Source organism: Pseudophryne corroboree, chromosome 9 (genome assembly GCF_028390025.1).
Source record: "Pseudophryne corroboree isolate aPseCor3 chromosome 9, aPseCor3.hap2, whole genome shotgun sequence".
NCBI lineage: Eukaryota > Metazoa > Chordata > Amphibia > Anura > Myobatrachidae > Pseudophryne > Pseudophryne corroboree.
Window position 1 is genome coordinate 182,447,893 of NC_086452.1, and position 22,962 is coordinate 182,470,854.

The following is a 22,962-nucleotide window of genomic DNA, read 5'->3' on the forward strand; positions in this document are numbered from 1 at the left end:
ACTCACCTGCGTGCAGGATGGATTGGCTTCTTGGCTACTGGACATCAGCTCCAGAGGGACGATCACAGGTACAGCCTGGATGGTCACCGGAGCCGCGCCGCCGGCCCCCTTGCAGATGCTGAAGTAAGAAGAGGTCCAGAATCGGCGGCTGAAGACTCCTGCAGTCTTCTAAAGGTAGCGCACAGCACTGCAGCTGTGCGCCATTTTCCTCTCAGCACACTTCACACGCAGTCACTGAGGGTGCAGGGCGCTGGGGGGGGGCGCCCTGGGAGGCAAATGAAAACCTATTAAAAGGCTAAAAATACCTCACATATAGCCCCCAGAGGCTATATGGAGATATTTAACCCCTGCCTGGATTCACAAAATAGCGGGAGACGAGCCCGCTGGAAAAGGGGCGGGGCCTATCTCCTCAGCACACGGCGCCATTTCCTCTCACAGCTCCGCTGGTCAGGACGGCTCCCAGGTCTCTCCCCTGCACTGCACTACAGAAACAGGGTAAAACAGAGAGGGGGGGCAAATTTAATGGCAATATTTTGATATATATAAAGCAGCTATAAGGGAGCACTTATTATAAGGCTATCCCTGTCATATATAGCGCTTTTTTGGTGTGTGCTGGCAGACTCTCCCTCTGTCTCCCCAAAGGGCTAGTGGGTCCTGTCTTCGTGTAGAGCATTCCCTGTGTGTCTGCTGTGTGTCGGTACGTGTGTGTCGACATGTATGAGGACGATATTGGTGTGGAGGCGGAGCAATTGCCAAATATGGGGATGTCACCTCCTAGGGGGTCGACACCAGAATGGATGCCTTTATTTGTGGAATTACGGGATAGCGTCAACTCGCTTAAGCAGTCGTTTGATGACATGAGGCGGCCGGACAATCAATTAGTGCCTGTCCAGGCGCCTCAAACACCGTCAGGGGCTGTGAAACGCCCTTTGCCTCAGTCGGTCGACACAGACCCAGACACAGGCACTGATTCCAGTGGTGACGGTGACGAATCAACCGTATTTTCCAGTAGGGCCACACGTTATATGATTTTGGCAATGAAGGAGGCGTTACATTTAGCTGATACTACAGGTACCACTAAACAGGGTATTATGTGGGGTGTGAAAAAACTACCTATAGTTTTTCCTGAATCAGAAGAATTAAATGACGTGTGTGATGAAGCGTGGGTTGCCCCTGATAAAAAGCTGATAATTTCAAAGAAATTATTGGCATTATACCCTTTCCCGCCAGAGGTTAGGGAGCGCTGGGAAACACCTCCTAGGGTGGACAAGGCGCTAACACGCTTATCTAAACAAGTGGCGTTACCCTCTCCTGAGACGGCCGCACTTAAAGATCCATCAGATAGGAGGATGGAAAATATCCAAAAAAGTATATACACACATGCAGGTGTTATACTACGACCAGCTATAGCGACTGCCTGGATGTGCAGTGCTGGGGTAGTTTGGTCAGAGTCCCTGATTGAAAATATTGATACCCTGGACAGGGACAATATTTTACTGTCGTTAGAACAAATAAAGGATGCATTTCTTTATATGCGTGATGCACAGAGGGATATCTGCACACTGGCATCACGGGTAAGTGCTATGTCCATTTCTCTATCGTCCTAGTGGATGCTGGGGTTCCTGAAAAGACCATGGGGGATAGCGGCTCCGCAGGAGACAGGGCACAAAAAGTAAAGCTTTAGGATCAGGTGGTGTGCACTGGCTCCTCCCCCTATGACCCTCCTCCAAGCCAGTTAGATTTTTGTGCCCGGCCGAGAAGGGTGCAATCTAGGTGGCTCTCCTAAAGAGCTGCTTAGGAAAGTTTAGCTTAGGTTTTTTATTTTACAGTGAGTCCTGCTGGCAACAGGATCACTGCAACGAGGGACTTAGGGGAGAAGAAGTGAACTCACCTGCGTGCAGGATGGATTGGCTTCTTGGCTACTGGACATCAGCTCCAGAGGGACGATCACAGGTACAGCCTGGATGGTCACCGGAGCCTTGCCGCCGGCCCCCTTGCAGATGCTGAAGTAAGAAGAGGTCCAGAATCGGCGGCAGAAGACTCCTCAGTCTTCTAAAGGTAGCGCACAGCACTGCAGCTGTGCGCCATTTTCCTCTCAGCACACTTCACACGGCAGTCACTGAGGGTGCAGGGCGCTGGGAGGGGGGCGCCCTGGGAGGCAAATGAATACCTATTTTGGCTAAAAATACCTCACATATAGCCTCCGGAGGCTATATGGAGATATTTAACCCCTGCCAGAATCCGTTAAGAGCGGGAGACGAGGCCGCCGAAAAAGGGGCGGGGCCTATCTCCTCAGCACACAGCGCCATTTTCCCTCACAGAAAGGCTGGAGGGAAGGCTCCCAGGCTCTCCCCTGCACTGCACTACAGAAACAGGGTTAAAACAGAGAGGGGGGGCACTAATTTGGCGATATGCTTATATATATATATTAAGATGCTATAAGGGAAAACACTTATATAAGGTTGTCCCTATATAATTATAGCGTTTTTGGTGTGTGCTGGCAAACTCTCCCTCTGTCTCTCCAAAGGGCTAGTGGGTCCTGTCCTCTATCAGAGCATTCCCTGTGTGTGTGCTGTGTGTCGGTACGTGTGTGTCGACAGGTAGGAGGACGATGTTGGTGAGGAGGCGGAGCAATTGCCTGTAATGGTGATGTCACTCTCTAGGGAGTCGACACCGGAATGGATGGCTTATTTAGGAAATTACGTGATAATGTCAACACGCTGCAAGGTCGGTTGACGACATGAGACGGCCGACAAACAATTAGTACGGTCCAGACGTCTCAAAAACACCGTCAAGGGTTTTAAAACGCCCGTTTACTTTAGTCGGTCGACACAGACACAGACAGGGACACTGAATCCAGTGTCGACGGTGAATAAACAAACGTATTCCTTATTAGGGCCACACGTTAAAGGCAATGAAGGAGGTGTTACGTATTTCTGATACTACAAGTACCACAAAAGAGGGTATTATGTGGGATGTGAAAAAACTACCATAGTTTTTCCTGAATCAGATAAATTAAATAAAGTGTGTGATGATGCGTGGGTTCCCCCCGATAGAAAATTATGGGCGGTATACCCTTTCCCGCCAGAAGTTAGGGCGCGTTGGGAAACACCCCTTAAGGTGGATAAGGCGCTCACACGCTTATCAAAACAAGTGGCGGTACCGTCTATAGATAGGGCCGTCCTCAAGGACCAGCTGACAAGGCTGGAAAATATAATAAAAAGTATATACACACATACTGGTGTTATACTGCGGCCAGCGATCGCCTCAGCCTGGATGTGCAGAGCTAGGGTGGCTTGGTCGGATTCCCTGACTAAAAATATTGATACCCTTGACAGGGACAGTATTTTATTGACTATAGAGCATTTCTATATATGCGAGATGCACAGAGGGATATTTGCACTCTGGCATCATGAATAAACGCGATGTCCATAACTGCCAGAAGATGTTATGGACACGACAGTGGTCAGGTGATGCAGATTCCAAACGGCACAGTATGGCCGTATAAAGGAAGAGGACTTGTTTGGGGTCGGTCCATCGGACCTGGTGGTCACGGCAACTGCTGGAAAATCCACCGTTTTTTACCCTAAGTCACATCTCTGCAGAAAAAGACACCGTCTTTTCAGCCTCAGTCCTCTCGTCCCTATAAGATCATATCTGCCCAGGGATAGAGGAAAGGGAAGAAGACTGCAGCAGGCAGCCCATTCCCAGGAACAGAAGCGTTCCACCGCGTCTGACAAGTTCCCAGCATGGCGCTGAGACCGTACAGGACCCCTGGATCCTACAAGTAGTATCCCGGGGGTACAGATGGGAATGTCGAGACGTTTCCCCTTCGCAGGCTCCTGAAGTCTGCTTTACCAAGTCTCCCTCCGACAAGGAGGTAGTATGGGAAAAAATTCACAAGCTGTATTCCCAGCAGGTGATAATTAAATTACCCCTCCTACTACAGAAAAGGGGTATTATTCCACACTATATTGTGGTACTGAAGCCAGAAGGCTAGGTGAGACTTATTCTAAAAAAATTTTTTTGAACACTTACAAAGGTTCAAATTAAGATGAAGTCACTCAGAGCAGTGATAACGAACCAGGAAGAAGGGGACTATATAGTGTCCCGGGACATCAGGGATGCTTACCTCTATGTCCCAAATTTGCCCTTCTCACTAAGGGTACCTCAGGTTCGTGGTGCAGAACTGTCACTATCAGTTTCAGACGCTGCCGTTTGGATTGTCCACGGCACCCCGGGGTCTTTACCAAGGTAATGGCCGAATTGATGATTCTTCTTCGAAGAAAAGGCGTCTTAATTATCCCTTACTTGGACGATCTCCTGATAGGGGCATAGTCCAGGGAACAGTTGGAGGTCGGAGTAGCACTATCTCGGATACTGCTACAATCAGCACGGGTGGATTCTAAATATTCCAAAATCGCAGCTGATCCCGACGACACGTCTGCTGTGCCTAGGGATGATTCTGGACACAGTCCAGAAAAAGGTGTTTCTCCCGGAAGAGAAAGCCAGGGAGTTATCCGAGCAAGTCAGGAACCTCCTAAAAACAGTGCATCATTGCACAAGGGTCCTGGTAAAAATGGTGGCTTCCTACGAAGCAATTCCATTCGGCAGATTTCACGTAAGAACTTTTCAGTGGGATCTGCTGGACAAATGGTCCGGATCGCATCTTCAGATGCATCAGAGGATAACCCAATATCCAAGGACAAGGGTGTCTCTCCTGTGGTGGTTATAGAGTGCTCATCTTCTAGAGGGCCGCAGATTCGGCATTCAGGATTGGATGCTGGTAACCACGGAGCCCAGCCTGAGAGGCTGGGGAGCAGTCACACAAGGGAAAAATTTCCAGGGAGTGTGATCAAGTATGGAGACTTTTCTCCACATAAATATACTGGAGCTAAGGGTAAAGTTATAATGCTCTAAGCTTAGCAAGACCTCTGCTTTAAGGTCAGCCGGTATTGATCCAGTGGGAAAAACATCACGGCAGTCGCCCACGTAAACAGACAGGGCGACACAAGAAGCAGGAGGGCAATGGCAGAAACTGCAAGGACTTTTCGCTGGGCGGAAAATCATGTGATAACACTGTCAGCAGTTTTTCATCCCGGGAATGGAAACTGGGAAGCAGACTTCCTCAGCACGACCTCCACCCGGGAGAGTGGAAACTTCATTGAGAAGTTTTTTCCACATGATTGTAAACCGTTGGGAAATACCAAAGGTGGACATGATGGCGTCCCGTCTGAACAAAAAACGGGACAGGTATTGCGCCAGGTCAAGAGACCCTCAGACAATAGATGTGGACGTTCTGGTAACACCGTGGGTGTACCAGTCGGTGTATGTGTTCCCTCCTCTGCTTCTCATACCTAAGGTGCTGAGAATTATAAGACGTAGAGGAGTAAGAACTATACTCATGGCTCCGGATTGGCCAAGAAGGACTTGGTACCCGGAACTTCAAGAGATGCTTACAGAGGTCTTATGGCCTCTGCCGCTAAGAAGGGACTTGCTTCAGCAAGTACCATGTCTGTTCCAAGACTTACCGCAGCTGCGTTGTCGGCATGGCGATGGAAAGCCGGATCCTAAGGAAAAAAAGGCATTCCGGAAGAGGTCATTCCTACCCTGGTCAAAGCCAGAAAGGAGGTGACCGCACAACATTATCACCACGTGTGGCGAAAATATGTTGCGTGGTGTGAGGCCAGGAAGGCCCCACAAAGAAATTTCAACTCGGTCGTTTCCTGCATTTCCTGCAAACAGGAGTGTCTATGGGCCTCAAATTGGGGTCCATTAAGGTTCAAATTCGGCCCTGTAAATTTTCTTCCAGAAAGAATTGGCTTCAGTTCCTGAAGTCCAGAAGTTTGTCAAGGGAGTATTGCATATACAAACCCCTTTTTTGTGCCTCCAGTGGCACTGTGGGATCTCAACGTAGTTCTGGGATTCCTCAAATCACATTGGTTTAAAACCAGTCAAATATGTGGATTTGAAGCATCTCACATAAAAAGTGACCATGCTCTTGGCCCTGGCCTGGACCAGGCGAGTGTCAAATTGGTGGTTTTTTCTCAAAAAAGCCCATATCTGTTTGTCCATTCGGACAGGGCAGAGCTGCGGACTCGTCCCCAGTTCTCTCCCTAAGGTGGTGTCAGTGTTTCACCTGAACCAGCTTATTGTGGTGCCTTGCACCTACTAGGGACTTGGAGGACTCCAAGTTGCTAGAAGTTGTCAGGGCCCTGAAAATATGTTCCAGGACAGCTGGAGTCAGAAAATCTGACTCGCTGTTTATACTGTATGCACCCAACAAGTTGGGTGCGCCTGCTTCTAAGCAGTCGATTGCTCGTTGGATTTGTAACACAATTCAACTTGCACATTCTGAGGCAGGCCTGCCACAGTCTAAATCGGTTAAGGCCCATTCCACAAGGAAGGTGGGCTCATCTTGGGCGGCTGCCCGAGAGGTCTCGGCATTACAACTCTGCCGAGCAGCTACGTGGTCAGGGGAGAACACGTTTGTAAAATTCTACAAATTTGATATCCTGGCAAAAGAGGACCTGGAGTTCTCTCATTCGGTGCTGCAGAGTCATCCGCACTCTCCCGCCCGTTTGGGAGCTTTGGTATAATCCCCATGGTCTTTTCAGGAACCCCAGCATCCACTAGGACGATAGAGAAAATAAGAATTTACTTACCGATAATTCTATTTCTCGGAGTCCGTAGTGGATGCTGGGCGCCCATCCCAAGTGCGGATTATCTGCAATACTTGTACATAGTTACAAAAATCGGGTTATTATTGTTGTGAGCCATCTTTTCAGAGGCTCCGCTGTTATCATACTGTTAACTGGGTTTAGATCACAAGTTGTACGGTGTGATTGGTGTGGCTGGTATGAGTCTTACCCGGGATTCAAAATTCCTCCCTTATTGTGTACGCTCGTCCGGGCACAGTACCTAACTGGCTTGGAGGAGGGTCATAGGGGGAGGAGCCAGTGCACACCACCTGATCCTAAAGCTTTACTTTTTGTGCCCTGTCTCCTGCGGAGCCGCTATCCCCCATGGTCTTTTCAGGAACCCCAGCATCCACTACGGACTCCGAGAAATAGAATTATCGGTAAGTAAATTCTTATTTTCGGCCAGAAGAGCTTTATGGACGCGACAGTGGACAGGCGATGCGGATTCAAAACGGCATATGGAAGTTTTGCCGTATAAAGGGGAGGAGTTATTTGGAGTCGGTCTATCAGATTTGGTGGCCACGGCTACAGCCGGGAAATCCACCTTTCTACCTCAAGTCACTCCCCAACAGAAAAAGGCACCGACTTTTCAACCGCAGCCCTTTCGTTCCTTTAAAAATAAGAGAGCAAAGGGCTATTCATATCTGCCACGAGGCAGAGGTCGAGGGAAGAGACAGCAACAGGCAGCTCCTTCCCAGGAACAGAAGCCCTCCCCGGTTTCTACAAAAGCCTCAGCATGACGCTGGGGCTTCTCAAGCGGACTCGGGGACGGTGGGCGGTCGTCTCAAAAATTACAGCGCGCAGTGGGCTCACTCGCAGGTAGATCCCTGGATCCTGCAGATAATATCTCAGGGGTACAGGTTGGAATTAGAGACAGATCCACCTCGCCGTTTCCTGAAGTCTGCTTTACCAACGTCCCCCTCCGAAAGGGAGACGGTTTTGGAAGCCATTCACAAGCTGTACTCTCAGCAGGTGATAGTCAAGGTACCTCTTCTACAACAAGGGAAGGGGTATTATTCCACTCTATTTGTGGTACCGAAGCCGGATGGCTCGGTAAGGCCTATTCTAAATCTGAAGTCCTTGAACCTGTACATAAAGAAGTTCAAGTTCAAGATGGAGTCACTCAGAGCAGTGATAGCGAACCTGGAAGAAGGGGACTTTATGGTATCCTTGGACATCAAGGATGCGTATCTCCACGTTCCAATTTACCCCTCACACCAGGGGTACCTCAGGTTCGTTGTACAAAACTGTCACTATCAGTTTCAGACGCTGCCGTTTGGTTTGTCCACGGCACCTCGGGTCTTTACAAAGGTAATGGCCGAGATGATGATTCTTCTTCGAAGAAAAGGCGTATTAATTATCCCATACTTGGACGATCTCCTAATAAGGGCAAGGTCCAGAGAACAGCTAGAGATGGGATTAGCACTATCTCAAGATGTGCTAAAGCAGCACGGATGGATTCTGAATATTCCAAAATCCCAATTAATGCCGACAACTCGTCTGCTGTTCCTTCAGAAAAAGGTTTTTCTTCCCGAGGAAAAAGCCAAGGAGTTATCCGACCTGGTCAGGAACCTCCTAAAACCAGGAAAGGTGTCTGTGCATCAATGCACAAGAGTCCTGGGAAAAATGGTGGCTTCTTACGAAGCAATTCCATTCGGCAGATTCCATGCAAGAATTTTCCAAAGGGATCTGTTGGACAAATGGTCAGGGTCGCATCTTCAGATGCACCTGCGGATAACCCTGTCTCCAAGGACAAGGGTATCTCTTCTGTGGTGGTTGCAGAGGGCTCATCTATTGGAGGGCCGCAGATTCGGCATACAGGATTGGATCCTGGTGACCACGGACGCCAGCCTGAGAGGCTGGGGAGCAGTCACACAAGGAAGAAACTTCCAGGGAGTGTGGTCGAGCCTGGAAAAGTCTCTTCACATAAACATTCTGGAACTAAGAGCAATCTACAATGCTCTAAGCCAGGCGGAACCTCTGCTTCAAGGAAGACCGGTGTTGATCCAGTCGGACAACATCACGGCAGTCGCCCATGTAAACAGACAGGGCGGCACAAGAAGCAGGAGTGCAATGGCAGAAGCTGCCAGGATCCTTCGCTGGGCGGAGAATCACGTGATAGCACTGTCAGCAGTGTTCATCCCGGGCGTGGACAACTGGGAAGCAGACTTCCTCAGCAGACACGATCTTCACCCGGGAGAGTGGGGACTTCATCCAGAAGTTTTCCACATGCTAATAAACCGTTGGGAAAGACCAATGGTGGACATGATGGCGTCTCGCCTCAACAAAAAACTGGACAGGTATTGCGCCAGGTCAAGAGATCCGCAGGCAATAGCTGTGGACGCGCTGGTAACACCTTGGGTGTACCAGTCGGTGTATGTGTTTCCTCCTCTGCCTCTCATACCAAAGGTATTGAGAATCATACGGCAAAGCGGAGTAAGAACGATACTAGTGGCTCCGGATTGGCCAAGAAGGTCTTGGTACCCGGAACTTCAAGAGATGGTCACGGACGATCCGTGGCCTCTACCTCTGAGAAGGGACCTGCTTCAACAGGGTCCCTGCCTCTTTCAAGACTTACCGCGGCTGCGTTTGACGGCATGGCGGTTGAACGCCAGATCCTAAAAGGAAAAGGCATTCCAGAAGAAGTCATTCCTACCTTGATTAAGGCAAGAAAGGAAGTCACCGCGAAGCATTATCACCGCATTTGGCGGAAATATGTTGCGTGGTGCGAGGATCGGAGTGCTCCGACGGAGGAATTTCAACTGGGTCGTTTCCTACATTTCCTGCAATCAGGATTGTCTATGGGTCTCAAATTGGGATCTATTAAGGTTCAAATTTCGGCCCTGTCAATATTCTTCCAAAAAGAATTGGCCTCAGTCCCTGAGGTCCAGACTTTTGTCAAAGGAGTACTGCATATACAGCCTCCTGTGGTGCCTCCGGTGGCACCGTGGGATCTAAATGTAGTTTTAGATTTCCTCAAATCCCATTGGTTTGAACCACTAAAAAATGTGGATTTGAAATATCTCACATGGAAAGTGACTATGTTACTGGCCCTGGCTTCCGCCAGGAGAGTATCTGAACTGGCGGCTTTATCTTATAAAAGCCCTTATTTAATTTTCCATTCGGATAGGGCAGAGCTGCGGACGCGTCCGCATTTTCTCCCTAAGGTGGTATCAGCGTTTCACCTGAACCAGCCTATTGTAGTGCCTGCGGCTACAAGCGACTTGGAGGACTCCAAGTTGTTGGACGTTGTCAGAGCTTTAAAAATATACATTTCAAGGACGGCTGGAGTCAGAAAATCTGACTCGCTGTTTATACTGTATGCACCCAACAAGTTGGGTGCGCCTGCTTCTAAGCAGTCGATTGCTCGTTGGATTTGTAACACAATTCAACTTGCACATTCTGTGGCAGGCCTGCCACAGCCTAAATCTGTTAAGGCCCATTCCACAAGGAAGGTGGGCTCATCTTGGGCGGCTGCCCGAGGGGTCTCGGCATTACAACTCTGCCGAGCAGCTACGTGGTCAGGGGAGAACACGTTTGTAAAATTCTACAAATTTGATACCCTGGCAAAAGAGGACCTGGAGTTCTCTCATTCGGTGCTGCAGAGTCATCCGCACTCTCCCGCCCGTTTGGGAGCTTTGGTATAATCCCCATGGTCCTTTCAGGAACCCCAGCATCCACTAGGACGATAGAGAAAATAAGAATTTACTTACCGATAATTCTATTTCTCGGAGTCCGTAGTGGATGCTGGGCGCCCATCCCAAGTGCGGATTATCTGCAATACTTGTACATAGTTATTGTTAACTAATTCGGGTTATTGTTTAGGGAGCCATCTTTCAGAGGCTCCTCTGTTATCATACTGTTAACTGGGTTTAGATCACAAGTTGTACGGTGTGATTGGTGTGGCTGGTATGAGTCTTACCCGGGATTCAAAATCCTCCCTTATTGTGTACGCTCGTCCGGGCACAGTACCTAACTGGAGTCTGGAGGAGGGTCATAGGGGGAGGAGCCAGTGCACACCACCTGATCTGGAAAAGCTTTACTTTTTGTGCCCTGTCTCCTGCGGAGCCGCTATTCCCCATGGTCCTTTCAGGAACCCCAGCATCCACTACAGACTCCGAGAAATAGAATTATCGGTAAGTAAATTCTTATTTTTTGTGCTGAAAAAGCCACCTTGGCTTATACTCGAGTCAGTGACAGGCAGAGGCAGAGCAGTGTGAAGGAGGGACACGGAGCGCACAGCGCGCGGCTCTCCTGTGTCCCTCCTGCATCTCCGGCGGCAGCAGCGGCGGTTCTATTACAGGAAGTACCCGTTCGTGACCTCTGATCACGAACCGGCACTTCCTTTAATAGACCTGCCGCGGCCGCCGAAGATGCAGGAGGGACACAGGAGAGGCGCGTGCTGTGCGCTTCGTGTCCCTCCAGAAGACAGCGCGGGATCGACGGAGGGGTAAGTAACAACACTGTGGGGCATACCTGGCACTTGGGGAGGGAACGTATCTGGCATCATGAGGGGGCGTATCTGGCAGCACTGTGGGGGCGTATCTGGCAGCACTGTGGGGGCATATCTGGCAGCACTGTGGGGGAATATCTGGCAGCACTGTGGGGGCATAACTGGCAGCACTGTGGGGGCATATCTGGCAGCACTGTGGGGGCATATCTGGCAGCACTGTGGGGGCATATCTGGCAGCACTGGCAGCACTGTGGGGGCATATCTGGCAGCACTGTGGGGGCATATCTGGCAGCACTGTGGGGGCATATCTGGCAGCACTGTGGGGGCATATCTGGCAGCACTGTGGGGGCATAACTGGCAGCACTGTGGGGGCATATCTGGCAGCACTGTGGGGGCATATCTGGCAGCACTGTGGGGGCATATCTGGCACTATGAGGGCATATCTGGCACTGAGGGCTGTGTACGGCTAGAGCTGCATTTCCCACCCTAGGCTTATACTCGAGTCAATAAGTTTTCCCAGGTTTTTGTGGTAGAATTAGGTGCCTCGGCTTATATTCGGGTCGACTTATACTCGAGTATATACGGTACCATCCAGCGGCCGCTGGTGGAGCTGTGGGTAATGTGGGTAGAGCTACAGCTGGGTTGGAGCATCAGTTGGTGTGTAAAATAATTATCTTTTTTAAATTCTCAAAGTTTGGGCTATGGGGGTTATTATAATTTGACAATCTATCATATAATAAATTAAACTAAACAAATATAGGAAAGAAAACTGCTGTAAATTCACACCCACAGAAAACCACATACATACGTGTACACACACACACACATATGTAAAAAATAATATATATATATATATATATATATATATATAAATAATATGACAAGCTGGATCCTCATGAAATACATTGAAAAAACAGAATCCATGTAAAAAAAAAATTGGATCTACATAAAATGCATCAAACAAACCCAGATCCACCTAAAAAAAAAAAAACACTGAAAAAGCAGAATCCACATAAAATCATTTTTTGCAGAGGCCAATAATGCTTTGAGAGAGAGAAAATTGTACTTACCTGCCAACTTTATGTTCAGTTATTTATCGTGAAACACAGTCTTGTGTCTGTTCACTCATGCTGCTATTGATCATCCGCTACCAGCCTTGGGTAGGGGGCAAAGGTACAGTTGGGGATGGAGGTGGAGTCGCAGTAAGAGATGGGTAGAAGGAGGCACACATGGCTACTAGGGGGTCAGAGAAAGGCAAACATGGCTAATGTTGGGTCAGAGTGAAGCACACACGCTAATGATGGGTCAGATGCACACAGGTAATGGGGCACATAATAAGTTTTGTTTTCCCTGCATGCTGCATAGTACTGTGCAGCTTGTACTGGGGGAACTAGTACAGATTGCTGTCCTTGCATGTCCCTGGCTGCAGTGCTGCTGACTCGGGCTGACGGCAGCCATCTTGTAGTTTCTGGCTTGGCTACTCAGAGTTCTGACAGGCTCAGCCTCCTGCCAGTCTGTACAATTTGTGTTTCTCTAACGTCCTAAGTGGATGCTGGGACTCCGTAAGGACCATGGGGAATAGCGGCTCCGCAGGAGACTGGGCACAACTAAAAGAAAGCTTTAGACTACTGGTGTGCACTGGCTCCTCCCACTATGACCCTCCTCCAGACTTCAGTTAGAATCTTGTGCCCGGCTGAGCTGGATGCACACTAGGGGCTCTCCTGAGCTCCTAGAAAGAAAGTATATTTTAGGTTTTTTATTTTACAGTGAGATCTGCTGGCAACAGACTCACTGCAGCGAGGGACTAAGGCAGTGATTTTCAACCTTTTTCAATTCGCGGCACACCGATAAGAGTTTAAAATTGCCAAGGCACACCATCAGTGCGCCACGGGAAAAAAAAACCACATTGGCCCCCACAGTAATTAAACTGACGGGATGCCGCGATCGGTATACTGACAGCCAACATCACGTTTGTCGGTAAAACATATCTAATCCTTAATAATGCCATACACTTTCCCCCCAGTAATTCCACACACTGCCCCCCCAGTAATTCCACCCCATTGCCCCCCCAGTAATTCCACACACTGCCCCCCCAGTAATTCCACCCCATTGCCCCCCCAGTAATTCCACCCCATTGCCCCCCCAGTAATTCCACACACTGCCCCCCCAGTAATTCCACCCCATTGCCCCCCCAGTAATTCCACCCCATTGCCCCCCATAATAATTCCACCCACTGCCCCCAATATTAATTGCTGCCACCCACATCCCCCCCCCCCACAGTGATTCCAAACATTGCTTACATAAATACATTTTTTATTTTAAATATAAAACCTGCATCTGTAACGCTGAGATGACAGCATGGATGGAGGAGCAGCAGTGGCCAGTGGACGGACGGACACTCCAGGCAGGAATGCGACGTGGAATGGCCAGTGGATGGACGGACGTACACTCCAGGCAGGAATGGGACGTAGAGTGGCCAGTGGGCGGGCGGGAGGGCACTCCAGGCAGGAATGAGACGTAGCGTGCGTGACCTATGAGTCACACACGCGGAAGTGCACACTGCACAGCGCTGTCCGAGCCGGCTATTGATTCCGGCTGGCGGCGGGTCTCTGGCTGGCGGGCGGCAACGGATCTCTCTGGCGGGCAGCGGTGGGGAGCATATCTGGCTGCCGGCGGCACACCTAGAGACCGCTCGCGGCACACTAGTGTGCCGCGGCACAGCGGTTGAAAATCGCTGGACTAAGGGGAGAAGAAGCGAACCTACCTAACTGGTGGTAGTTTGGGCTTCTTAGGCTACTGGACACCATTAGCTCCAGAGGGATCGACCGCAGGACCCGACCTTGGTGTTCGTTCACGGAGCCGCGCCGCCGGCCCCCTTACAGAGCCAGAAGCAAGAAGTGTTCCGGAAAATCAGCGGCAGAAGACTTCAGTCTTCAACAAGGTAGCGCACAGCACTGCAGCTGTGCGCCATTGCTCCTCATGCACACCTCACACTCCGGTCACTGATGGGTGCAGGGCGCTGGGGGGGGGGGGGGGCCCTGAGGGCAATATAAGACACCTTGGCTGGCAAATCTACACCATATATAGTCAGGAAGGCTATATAGGTGTAAATATACCCCTGCCAGAATTCCAGAAAAAGCGGGAGAAGTCCGCCGGAAAAGGGGCGGGGCTATCTCCCTCAGCACACTGGCGCCATTTTTCCCTCACAGCTCCGCTGGAAGGACACTCCCTGGCTCTCCCCTGCATTGTAACAAGCTACATAAGGGTAAAAAAGAGAGGGGGGGCACTAAATTTAGGCGCAGTATATATATATAAATATAAGCAGCTATAAGGGAAAAACACTCATTATAGTGGGATCCCTGTGTTATATAGCGCTCTGGTGTGTGCTGGCATACTCTCTCTCTGTCTCCACAAAGGGCTTTGTGGGGTCCTGTCCTCTGTCAGAGCATTCCCTGTGTGTATGCGGTGTGTCGGTACGGCTGTGTCGACATGTTTGATGAGGAGGCTTATGTGGAGGCGGAGCAAATGCCGGTAAATGTGATGTCACCCCCTGCGGGGTCGACACCTGAGTGGATGGTTCTGTGGAAGGAATTACGTGACAGTGTCGACTCCTTGCATAAAAGGTTTGACGACATACCAAATGTGGGACAGCCGGCTTCTCAGCCTGTGCCTGCCCAGGCGTCTCAAAAGCCATCAGGGGCTCTAAAACGCCCGCTACCTCAGATGGCAGACACAGATGTCGACACGGATACTGACTCCAGTGTCGACGACGATGAGACTAATGTATCTTCCAATAGGGCCACACGGTATATGATTGAGGCAATGAAAAATGTGTTGCATATTTCTGATGTTACCCCGAGTACCACAAAAAAGGGTATTATGTTTGGAGAGAAAAACTACCAGTTGTTTTTCCTCCATCTGAGGAATTAAATGAAGTGTGTGAAGAAGCGTGGGCTTCCCCCGATAAGAAAATGGTAATTTCTAAGAGGTTACTAATGGCGTACCCTTTCCCGCCAGAGGATAGGTCACGTTGGGAAACATCCACTAGGGTGGATAAAGCGCTCACACGCTTGTCAAAGAAGGTGGCACTACCGTCTCCGGATACGGCCGCCCTGAAGGAATCTGCTGATAGAAAGCAGGAGGCTATCCTGAAGTCTATATATACACACACAGGTGTTATACTGAGACCAGCTATTGCGTCAGCATGGATGTGCAGTGCTGCAGCTGCGTGGTCAGATTCCCTGTCAGAAAATATTGATACCCTAGACAGGGACACTATATTGCTAACCGTAGAGCATATTAAAGACGCACTCTTATACATGAGGGATGCACAGAGGGATATTTGCCGGCTGGCATCCAAAATAAGTGCAATGTCCATTTCTGCCAGGAGAGGGTTATGGACTCGGCAGTGGACAGGTGATGCAGATTCTAAAAGGCACATGGAAGTTTTGCCTTATAAGGGTGAGGAGTTGTTCGGGGATGGTCTCTCGGACCTCGTTTCCACAGCAACAGCTGGGAAGTCTACATTTTTACCCCATGTTCCCTCACAGCCAAAGAAAGCACCGTATTATCAGGTACAGTCCTTTCGGCCCAATAAGGGCAAGCGGGTTAAAGGTGCGTCCTTTCTGCCCAGAGGCAGAGGTAGAGGGAAAAAGCTGCAGCATACAGCCAGTTCACAGGAGCAAAAGTCCTCCCCCGCTTCCTCTAAGTCCACACCATGACGCTGGGGCTCCACAGGCGGAGCCAGGTATGGTGGGGGCCCGTCTCAAAAATTTCAGCGATCAGTGGGCTTGCTCACGGGTGGATCCCTGGATCTTTCAAATAGTATCTCAGGGGTACAAGCTGGAATTCGAGACGTCTCCCCCCCCCCGCCGTTTCCTCAAATCTGCATTGCCAACAACTCCCTCAGGCAGGGAGGCAGTGTTAGAGGCAATTCACAAGCTGTATTCCCAGCAGGTGATAGTAAAGGTGCCCCTACTTCAACAAGGACGGGGTTACTATTCAACAATGTTTGTGGTGCCGAAACCGGACGGTTCGGTGAGACCCATTTTAAATTTGAAATCCTTGAACACATATATATGAAAAAAAAAAAAAATTTAAAGTTCAAGATGGAATCGCTCAGGGCGGTTATTGCAAGCCTGGACGAGGGGGATTACATGGTATCACTGGACATCAAGGATGCTTACCTGCATGTCCCCATTTACCATCCTCACCAGGAGTACCTCAGATTTGTGGTACAGGATTGTCATTACCAATTCCAGACGTTGCCGTTCGGTCTATCCACGGCTCCGAGGGTCTTTACCAAGGTAATGGCCGAAATGATGATACTCCTTCGAAAGAAGGGAGTTTTAATTATCCCGTACTTGGACGATCTCCTGATAAAGGCGAGGTCCAGGGAGCAGTTGTTGGTCGGGGTAGCACTATCTCGGGAGGTGCTACAACAGCACGGCTGGATTCTAAATATTCCAAAGTCACAGCTGGTCCCTACGACACGTCTACTGTTCCTGGGGATGGTTCTGGACACAGAACAGAAAAAAGTGTTTCTCCCGGAGGAGAAGGCCAAGGAGCTGTCATCTCTAGTCGGAGGCCTCCTAAAACCAAAACAGGTGTCGGTGCATCACTGCACGCGGATCCTGGGAAAGATGGTAGCTTCCTACGAAGCAATTCCATTCGGCAGGTTCCATGCGGGAACCTTTCAGTGGGACCTGTTGGACAAGTGGTCCGGATCGCATCTTCAGATGCATCGGCTGATAACCCTGTCGCCAAGGACCAGGGTGTCTCTGCTGTGGTGGCTGCAGAGTGCTCATCTTCAAGAGGGCCGCAGATTCGGCATACAGGACTGGGTCCTGGTGACCACGGATGCCAGCCTTCGAGGCTAGGGGGCAGTCACACAGGGAAGAAACTTCCAAGGACTATGGTCGAGTCAGGAGACTTCCCTACACATAAATATTCTGGAACTAAGGGCCATTTACAATACCCTAAGTCAGGCAAAACCCCTGCTTCAAAACCAGCCGGTACTGATCCAGTCAGACAACATCACGGCGGTCGCCCATGTAAACCGACAGGGCGGCACGAGAAGCAGGACGGCGATGGCAGAAGCCACAAGGATTCTCCGATGGGCGGAAAATCACGTGTTGGCACTGTCAGCAGTGTTCATACCGGGAGTGGACAACTGGGAAGCAGACTTCCTCAGCAGGCACGACCTCCACCCGGGAGAGTGGGGACTTCATCCAGAAGTCTTCCAACTGATTGTAAACCGTTGGGAAAGGCCACAGGTGGACATGATGGCGTCCCGCCTAAACAAAAAGCTAGAAAGATATTGCGCCAGGTCGAGAGACCCGCAGGCGATAGCTGTGGACGCTCTAGTGACACCGTGGGCGTACCGGTCGGTTTATGTGTTCCCTCCTCTTCCTCTCATACCAAAGGTACTGAGGATAATAAGGAGAAGAGGAGTAAGAACTATACTCATTGTTCCGGATTGGCCAAGAAGAGCTTGGTACCCGGAACTTCAAGAAATGATGTCAGGGGACCCATGGCCTCTGCCGCTCAGACAGGACCTGCTGCAGCAGGGGCCCTGTCTGTTCCAAGACTTACCGAGGCTGCGTTTGACGGCATGGCGGTTGAACACCGGATCCTGAAGGAAAAGGGCATTCCGGAGGAAGTCATTCCTACGCTGATTAAAGCTAGGAAAGAAGTAACCGCAAACCATTATCACCGCATATGGCGAAAATATGTTGCGTGGTGTGAGGCCAGGAAGGCCCCAACGGAGGAATTTCAGCTGGGCCGTTTCCTGCACTTCCTACAGTCAGGGGTGACTATGGGCCTAAAATTGGGTTCCATTAAGGTCCAGATTTCGGCTCTATCGATTTTCTTCCAGAAAGAACTGGCTTCACTACCTGAAGTTCAGACATTTGTTAAGGGAGTGCTGCATATTCAGCCCCCTTTTGTGCCTCCTGTGGCACCTTGGGATCTCAACGTGGTGTTGGATTTCCTAAAGTCACATTGGTTTGAGTCACTTAAAACCGTGGAATTGAAGTATCTCACGTGGAAAGTGGTCATGTTGTTGGCCTTGGCTTCGGCCAGGCGTGTATCAGAATTGGCGGCTTTGTCATGTAAAAGCCCTTATCTGATTTTCCATATGGATAGGGCAGAATTGAGGACTCGTCCCCAATTTCTCCCTAAGGTGGTATCAGCCTTTCATCTGAACCAACCTATCGTGGTGCCTGCGGCTACTAAAGACTTGGAGGCTTCCAAGTTGTTGGACGTACTCAGGGCCCTGAAAATTTATGTTTCCAGGACTGCGGGAGTCAGAAAGACTGACTCGCTATTTATCCTGTATGCGCCCAACAAGTTGGGTGCTCCTGCTTCAAAGCAGACTATTGCTCGCTGGATCTGTAGTATGATTCAGCTTGCACATTCTGCGGCTGGACTGCCGCATCCTAAATCAGTGAAAGCCCATTCCACGAGGAAAGTGGGCTCTTCTTGGGCGGCTGCCCGAGGGGTCTCGGCTCTACAACTTTGCCGAGCAGCTACTTGGTCGGGGTCAAACACATTTGCTAAATTCTACAAGTTTGACACCCTGGCTGAGGAGGACTTAGAGTTTGCCCATTCGGTGCTGCAGAGTCATCCGCACTCTCCCGCCCGTTTGGGAGCTTTGGTATAATCCCCATGGTCCTTACGGAGTCCCAACATCCACTTAGGACGTTAGAAAAAATAAGAATTTACTCACCGGTAATTCTATTTCTCGTAGTCCGTAGTGGATGCTGGGCGCCCATCCCAAGTGCGGATTGTCTGCAATACTTGTATATAGTTATTGCCTAACTAAAGGGTTATTGTTGAGCCATCTGTTGAGAGGCTCAGTTGTTATCATACTGTTAACTGGGTATTGTATCACGAGTTATACGGTGTGATTGGTGTGGCTGGTATGAGTCTTACCCGGGATTCAAAATCCTTCCTTATTGTGTCAGCTCTTCCGGGCACAGTATCCTAACTGAAGTCTGGAGGAGGGTCATAGTGGGAGAAGCCAGTGCACACCAGTAGTCTAAAGCTTTCTTTTAGTTGTGCCCAGTCTCCTGCGGAGCCGCTATTCCCCATGGTCCTTACGGAGTCCCAGCATCCACTACGGACTACGAGAAATAGAATTACCGGTGAGTAAATTCTTATTTTTTCTAATGTACATTTGTACAATTTTGTATAAGGAATGAGGTTCCACTTCCATCATTTGCTATATCTGACTGAACTCCCCTGTGGATGATGCATATTACAGTGAGAGATTAATCAACATCTGTTCCATCACCAAAATCTTCTGCATATTATTGACTGTGTAAAAACCAATGTGATTTGACTATGGGAGTAAACCAATATGTTGTAATCTGCTAATTTTTTCCTTTTCTTCTTTGTTGCAGAAAATGGTTTCTTGATAAAATAAAACCGGAAGGTATGCTTAGTTTTTTATTTTCTTTTTTTTAAACGCTTAACACGAATAACATTCAATGTACTGAGATGCTGTTTCTTGTCATTACCACATACAATATTACCATACTGACTTTATTGAAGAAAATATTTGAATTTAGTTGATTATTAAATATTATTATGTTTATCCACATTTAAAACATTACTTTTAGAAATGTCCACTTTAAGCAAATAAGTAACATTTACCTGAGTACACCACTATTAAAATGCAGCTAGGTCACGCTCCATGTAGGTCATAGCACAGGACAAAAGCTGCAGGGAGTGGTGGGGTCTCCTTTTTCAGGAATACTATGTAAGAAAGGGCAGTTTGCACTATCACAAAGTGGAGAAACACAAGTTTTGCCAATCTGAAAGTGTATTTGGAAATGTAGGAAACTGAAGACCTCAGTGGTTTACACCGTCTGTTTTATCCCACGTACAGGCTTGTATCAGATGTTGGCAGGATTTGAAGATAAATCTGCATATGCTCTCTGCACGTTTGCTTATAGCACTGGACACCCAGATGACCCTGTACTTCTGTTTAGAGGCAAAACCCAGGTATGTATTATGGGTGTAGTAGGGTATGCCGGTGGTCGGGCTCCCGGCGACCAGCATAGCAGCGCCGGCATACCGACAGCGGGGCGAGCGCAATTGAGCCACTTGCGGGCACGGTGGCGCGTTCCGCTATCTATTATCCCTCCAGGGGTGTCGTGGACCCCCAAGAGGGAGAAGAAGTGTCGGTATGCCGGCGGTCGGGATTCTGGCGCCGGTATGCTGGTCGCCGGCTAAGTGAAGACCACCCGTCTATTATGTTTGTTTTTCACATGGTAGTTAAAGAAAATTAACCCTACTCTCCCCCTCAAACAAAACAAAAAACAAAAAAAACATTTATTAAAGCATTTTGTGTATTGCAAATTATTTAATGGTCTGGACAGGCAATATAATATTCTGCAGTATACATTGTTATGAATTGTCTATAAAGTTATTGTTTCATGGGCACTTATTTCATGCCCATGGTCAGTGCCGTAAAGAGACTTTTTGGTGCCCTGCACCAGAAAGAGAATTGGGCTATGTGTGGGGCATCAGCCGCACCACCCTAGTTACGGCCCTGCTGATAGTGCATACAGCATACCCATCTCTTGAATTTGGGATAATTGATATCTAGTATAATGCGTACACAAGCCCTCATAGGGAATGTTATGTGGACCATGAACTGGCGATTATAGCGCATGTATGTATGTACTGTGGGAGCATTGGGTATGGATCAGCAGACTTACATGGGAAAGGTCTACAGTCATTAGGTCGACCACTAATGGTCGACATGCATTAGGTCTACAGGGTCAAAAGGTCGACACATGAAAAGGTCAACAGTAGGAAAAGTCAGCAGGGTCGAAAGGTCAACACATGAAAAGGTTGACAAGCCAAAAGGTCGACACAACATTTTTATATTTTTTTTCATGTCAAAGCATGTGGAAGCCCAGTTAGTGTACCGCGTTCGGCCGCCATGCTTTGGGCAAAGTTACTATTCCCAATCATAGTCCACGTGGCTGGTAAAGTATGAAAAACTTGATTACAATGCTAAAAAAAAACACCAAAAGCTGTGTCGACCATTCCAACCTGTCGACATTTTGCACCTGTTGACCATAAGCACTGTCAACCTTTTACATATCGATCTTATGACTGTCGACCTTTCCACGGTCAACCTAGAGCCCGGATACCGAAGCATTTATCTGTTAAATCTGCTATTATCTCCCAAGTGCCTATTGTGCAGTAAATTCTGCAGGTGTACTGTTCCAAATGCTGTTTTAGCATTTTACTCTGTACTGCTAAGTACTGGTGATACAAGTGACACAAAGGGGGAAATTTACGAAGATGTGAGTTCTATTTAAGATGGGATGTTGCCCATAGCAAAAAATCATATTCCAGGTATTATCTTCTAGAAGGTACTAGATAAATGAGAAGTAGAAGCTGATTGGTTGCTATGGGCAACATCCCATCTTAAATAGAACTCCCATCTTAGTAAATTTACCCCATAGATGGGATGCAGTTCTAGGCGCTGGAGTTAGAAGAAGAGCACGTACTTTATAAAAAAGCACTTTTTCTAATGTAAAATGAATCTTTTTTTACACTTCAGTTTACTGGGTGTGTAGTAACCACTTTCTCTGACGTATCCTGAGGACCATCATGTTAATTAAATAACTTCTCTATGAAAACTTTTTGTTAACTTACTTTAACTCACTGCCATTACTTCTCTGTAGCTAAAAGATGACCTTTCCGGACTCCTATCTTTTAATCCATAGTCTTATATATAGCATGTGACTATATAGTAAGCAAGGCATATTATTATAGCGTGGGTTCATTATGGGGGGATTTTTGAAACATGCCTTTCAGTGGACATTTGGGCTATAATATATAACATTGCATTTCCTGGGAAACACCCTTTCTTGGGTATGCGGTTAGCATACCGATCTTCGTGATCCTGGCGGTCACAATACAGACGCCGGGATCCCGACGAGGGCACCATACCACCGCCAGTATACCGGCGAAGTAGGTGATTCCCCCTCTATGGGTGTCCACGACAGCGATCCCACAAGGGGCTTAGTTGCATTCGCCCCCTGTCGGCATTCCACAGCTTGGGATGCCGATGTCAATATACTATACTCATACCGAACCCCTTTTTTGTGTGATCCCAGAAACAAGTGGAGCTAAAACAATAGACATAGACTTGTAATTACTTGCTATGTTCTTTTGTAAACCACAAAATGTAATTGAAGTAAAATGCATTACATCATTATTTATTTATTTATTACCAGTTATTTATATAGCGCACACATATTCCGCAGCGCTGTACAGAGAATATTTGCCCATTAACATCAGTCCCTGCCCCAGTGGAGCTTACAATCTATATTCCCTATCACATGTACACACAGACACATTCACGCTAGGGTTCATTTTTGTTGGAAGCCAATTAACCTACCAGTATATTTTTGGATTGTGGGAGGAAACCGGAGTACCCGGAGGAAACCCACGCAAGTACGGGGAGAATATACAAACTCCACACAGTTAGGGCCATGGTGGGAATCGAACCCATGACCTCAGTGCTGTGAGGCAGTAATGCTAACCACATTACACCATCCTTACTGCCCCATCATATCAATCATGTTACAATTAAACATCCAAAAAATAATGGTCTTCATTGGTTGTAAATTGTAGTTCTTATTTATGGTCATGGGATGTGTGTTGTCACTTACAGGGACAAATAGTATCTCCACGAGGGCCCAGGGACTTTGGATGGGACCCCTGTTTCCAGCCAGATGGTTTTGAACAGACGTAAGTAAGATTGCTAGGAGTATATTT

General features: G+C 48.5%; 1 protein-coding gene across 2 annotated transcripts in view; it reads left to right on the top strand.

The window, feature by feature from the left end:
• The window catches only part of ITPA (inosine triphosphatase), a 37,770-nt gene that overhangs the window by 5,828 nt on the left and 8,980 nt on the right, over nucleotides 1–22,962 (top strand). The window contains exons 5-7 of one of the 2 annotated variants that reach the window (XM_063939990.1): nucleotides 19,560–19,591; nucleotides 20,048–20,163; nucleotides 22,859–22,935. In XM_063939990.1, coding sequence (XP_063796060.1) covers nucleotides 19,560–19,591; nucleotides 20,048–20,163; nucleotides 22,859–22,935 — 225 coding nt within the window. The remainder of the gene's footprint in view (nucleotides 1–19,559; nucleotides 19,592–20,047; nucleotides 20,164–22,858; nucleotides 22,936–22,962) is intronic. The other variant, XM_063939991.1, reaches the window with a different exon arrangement.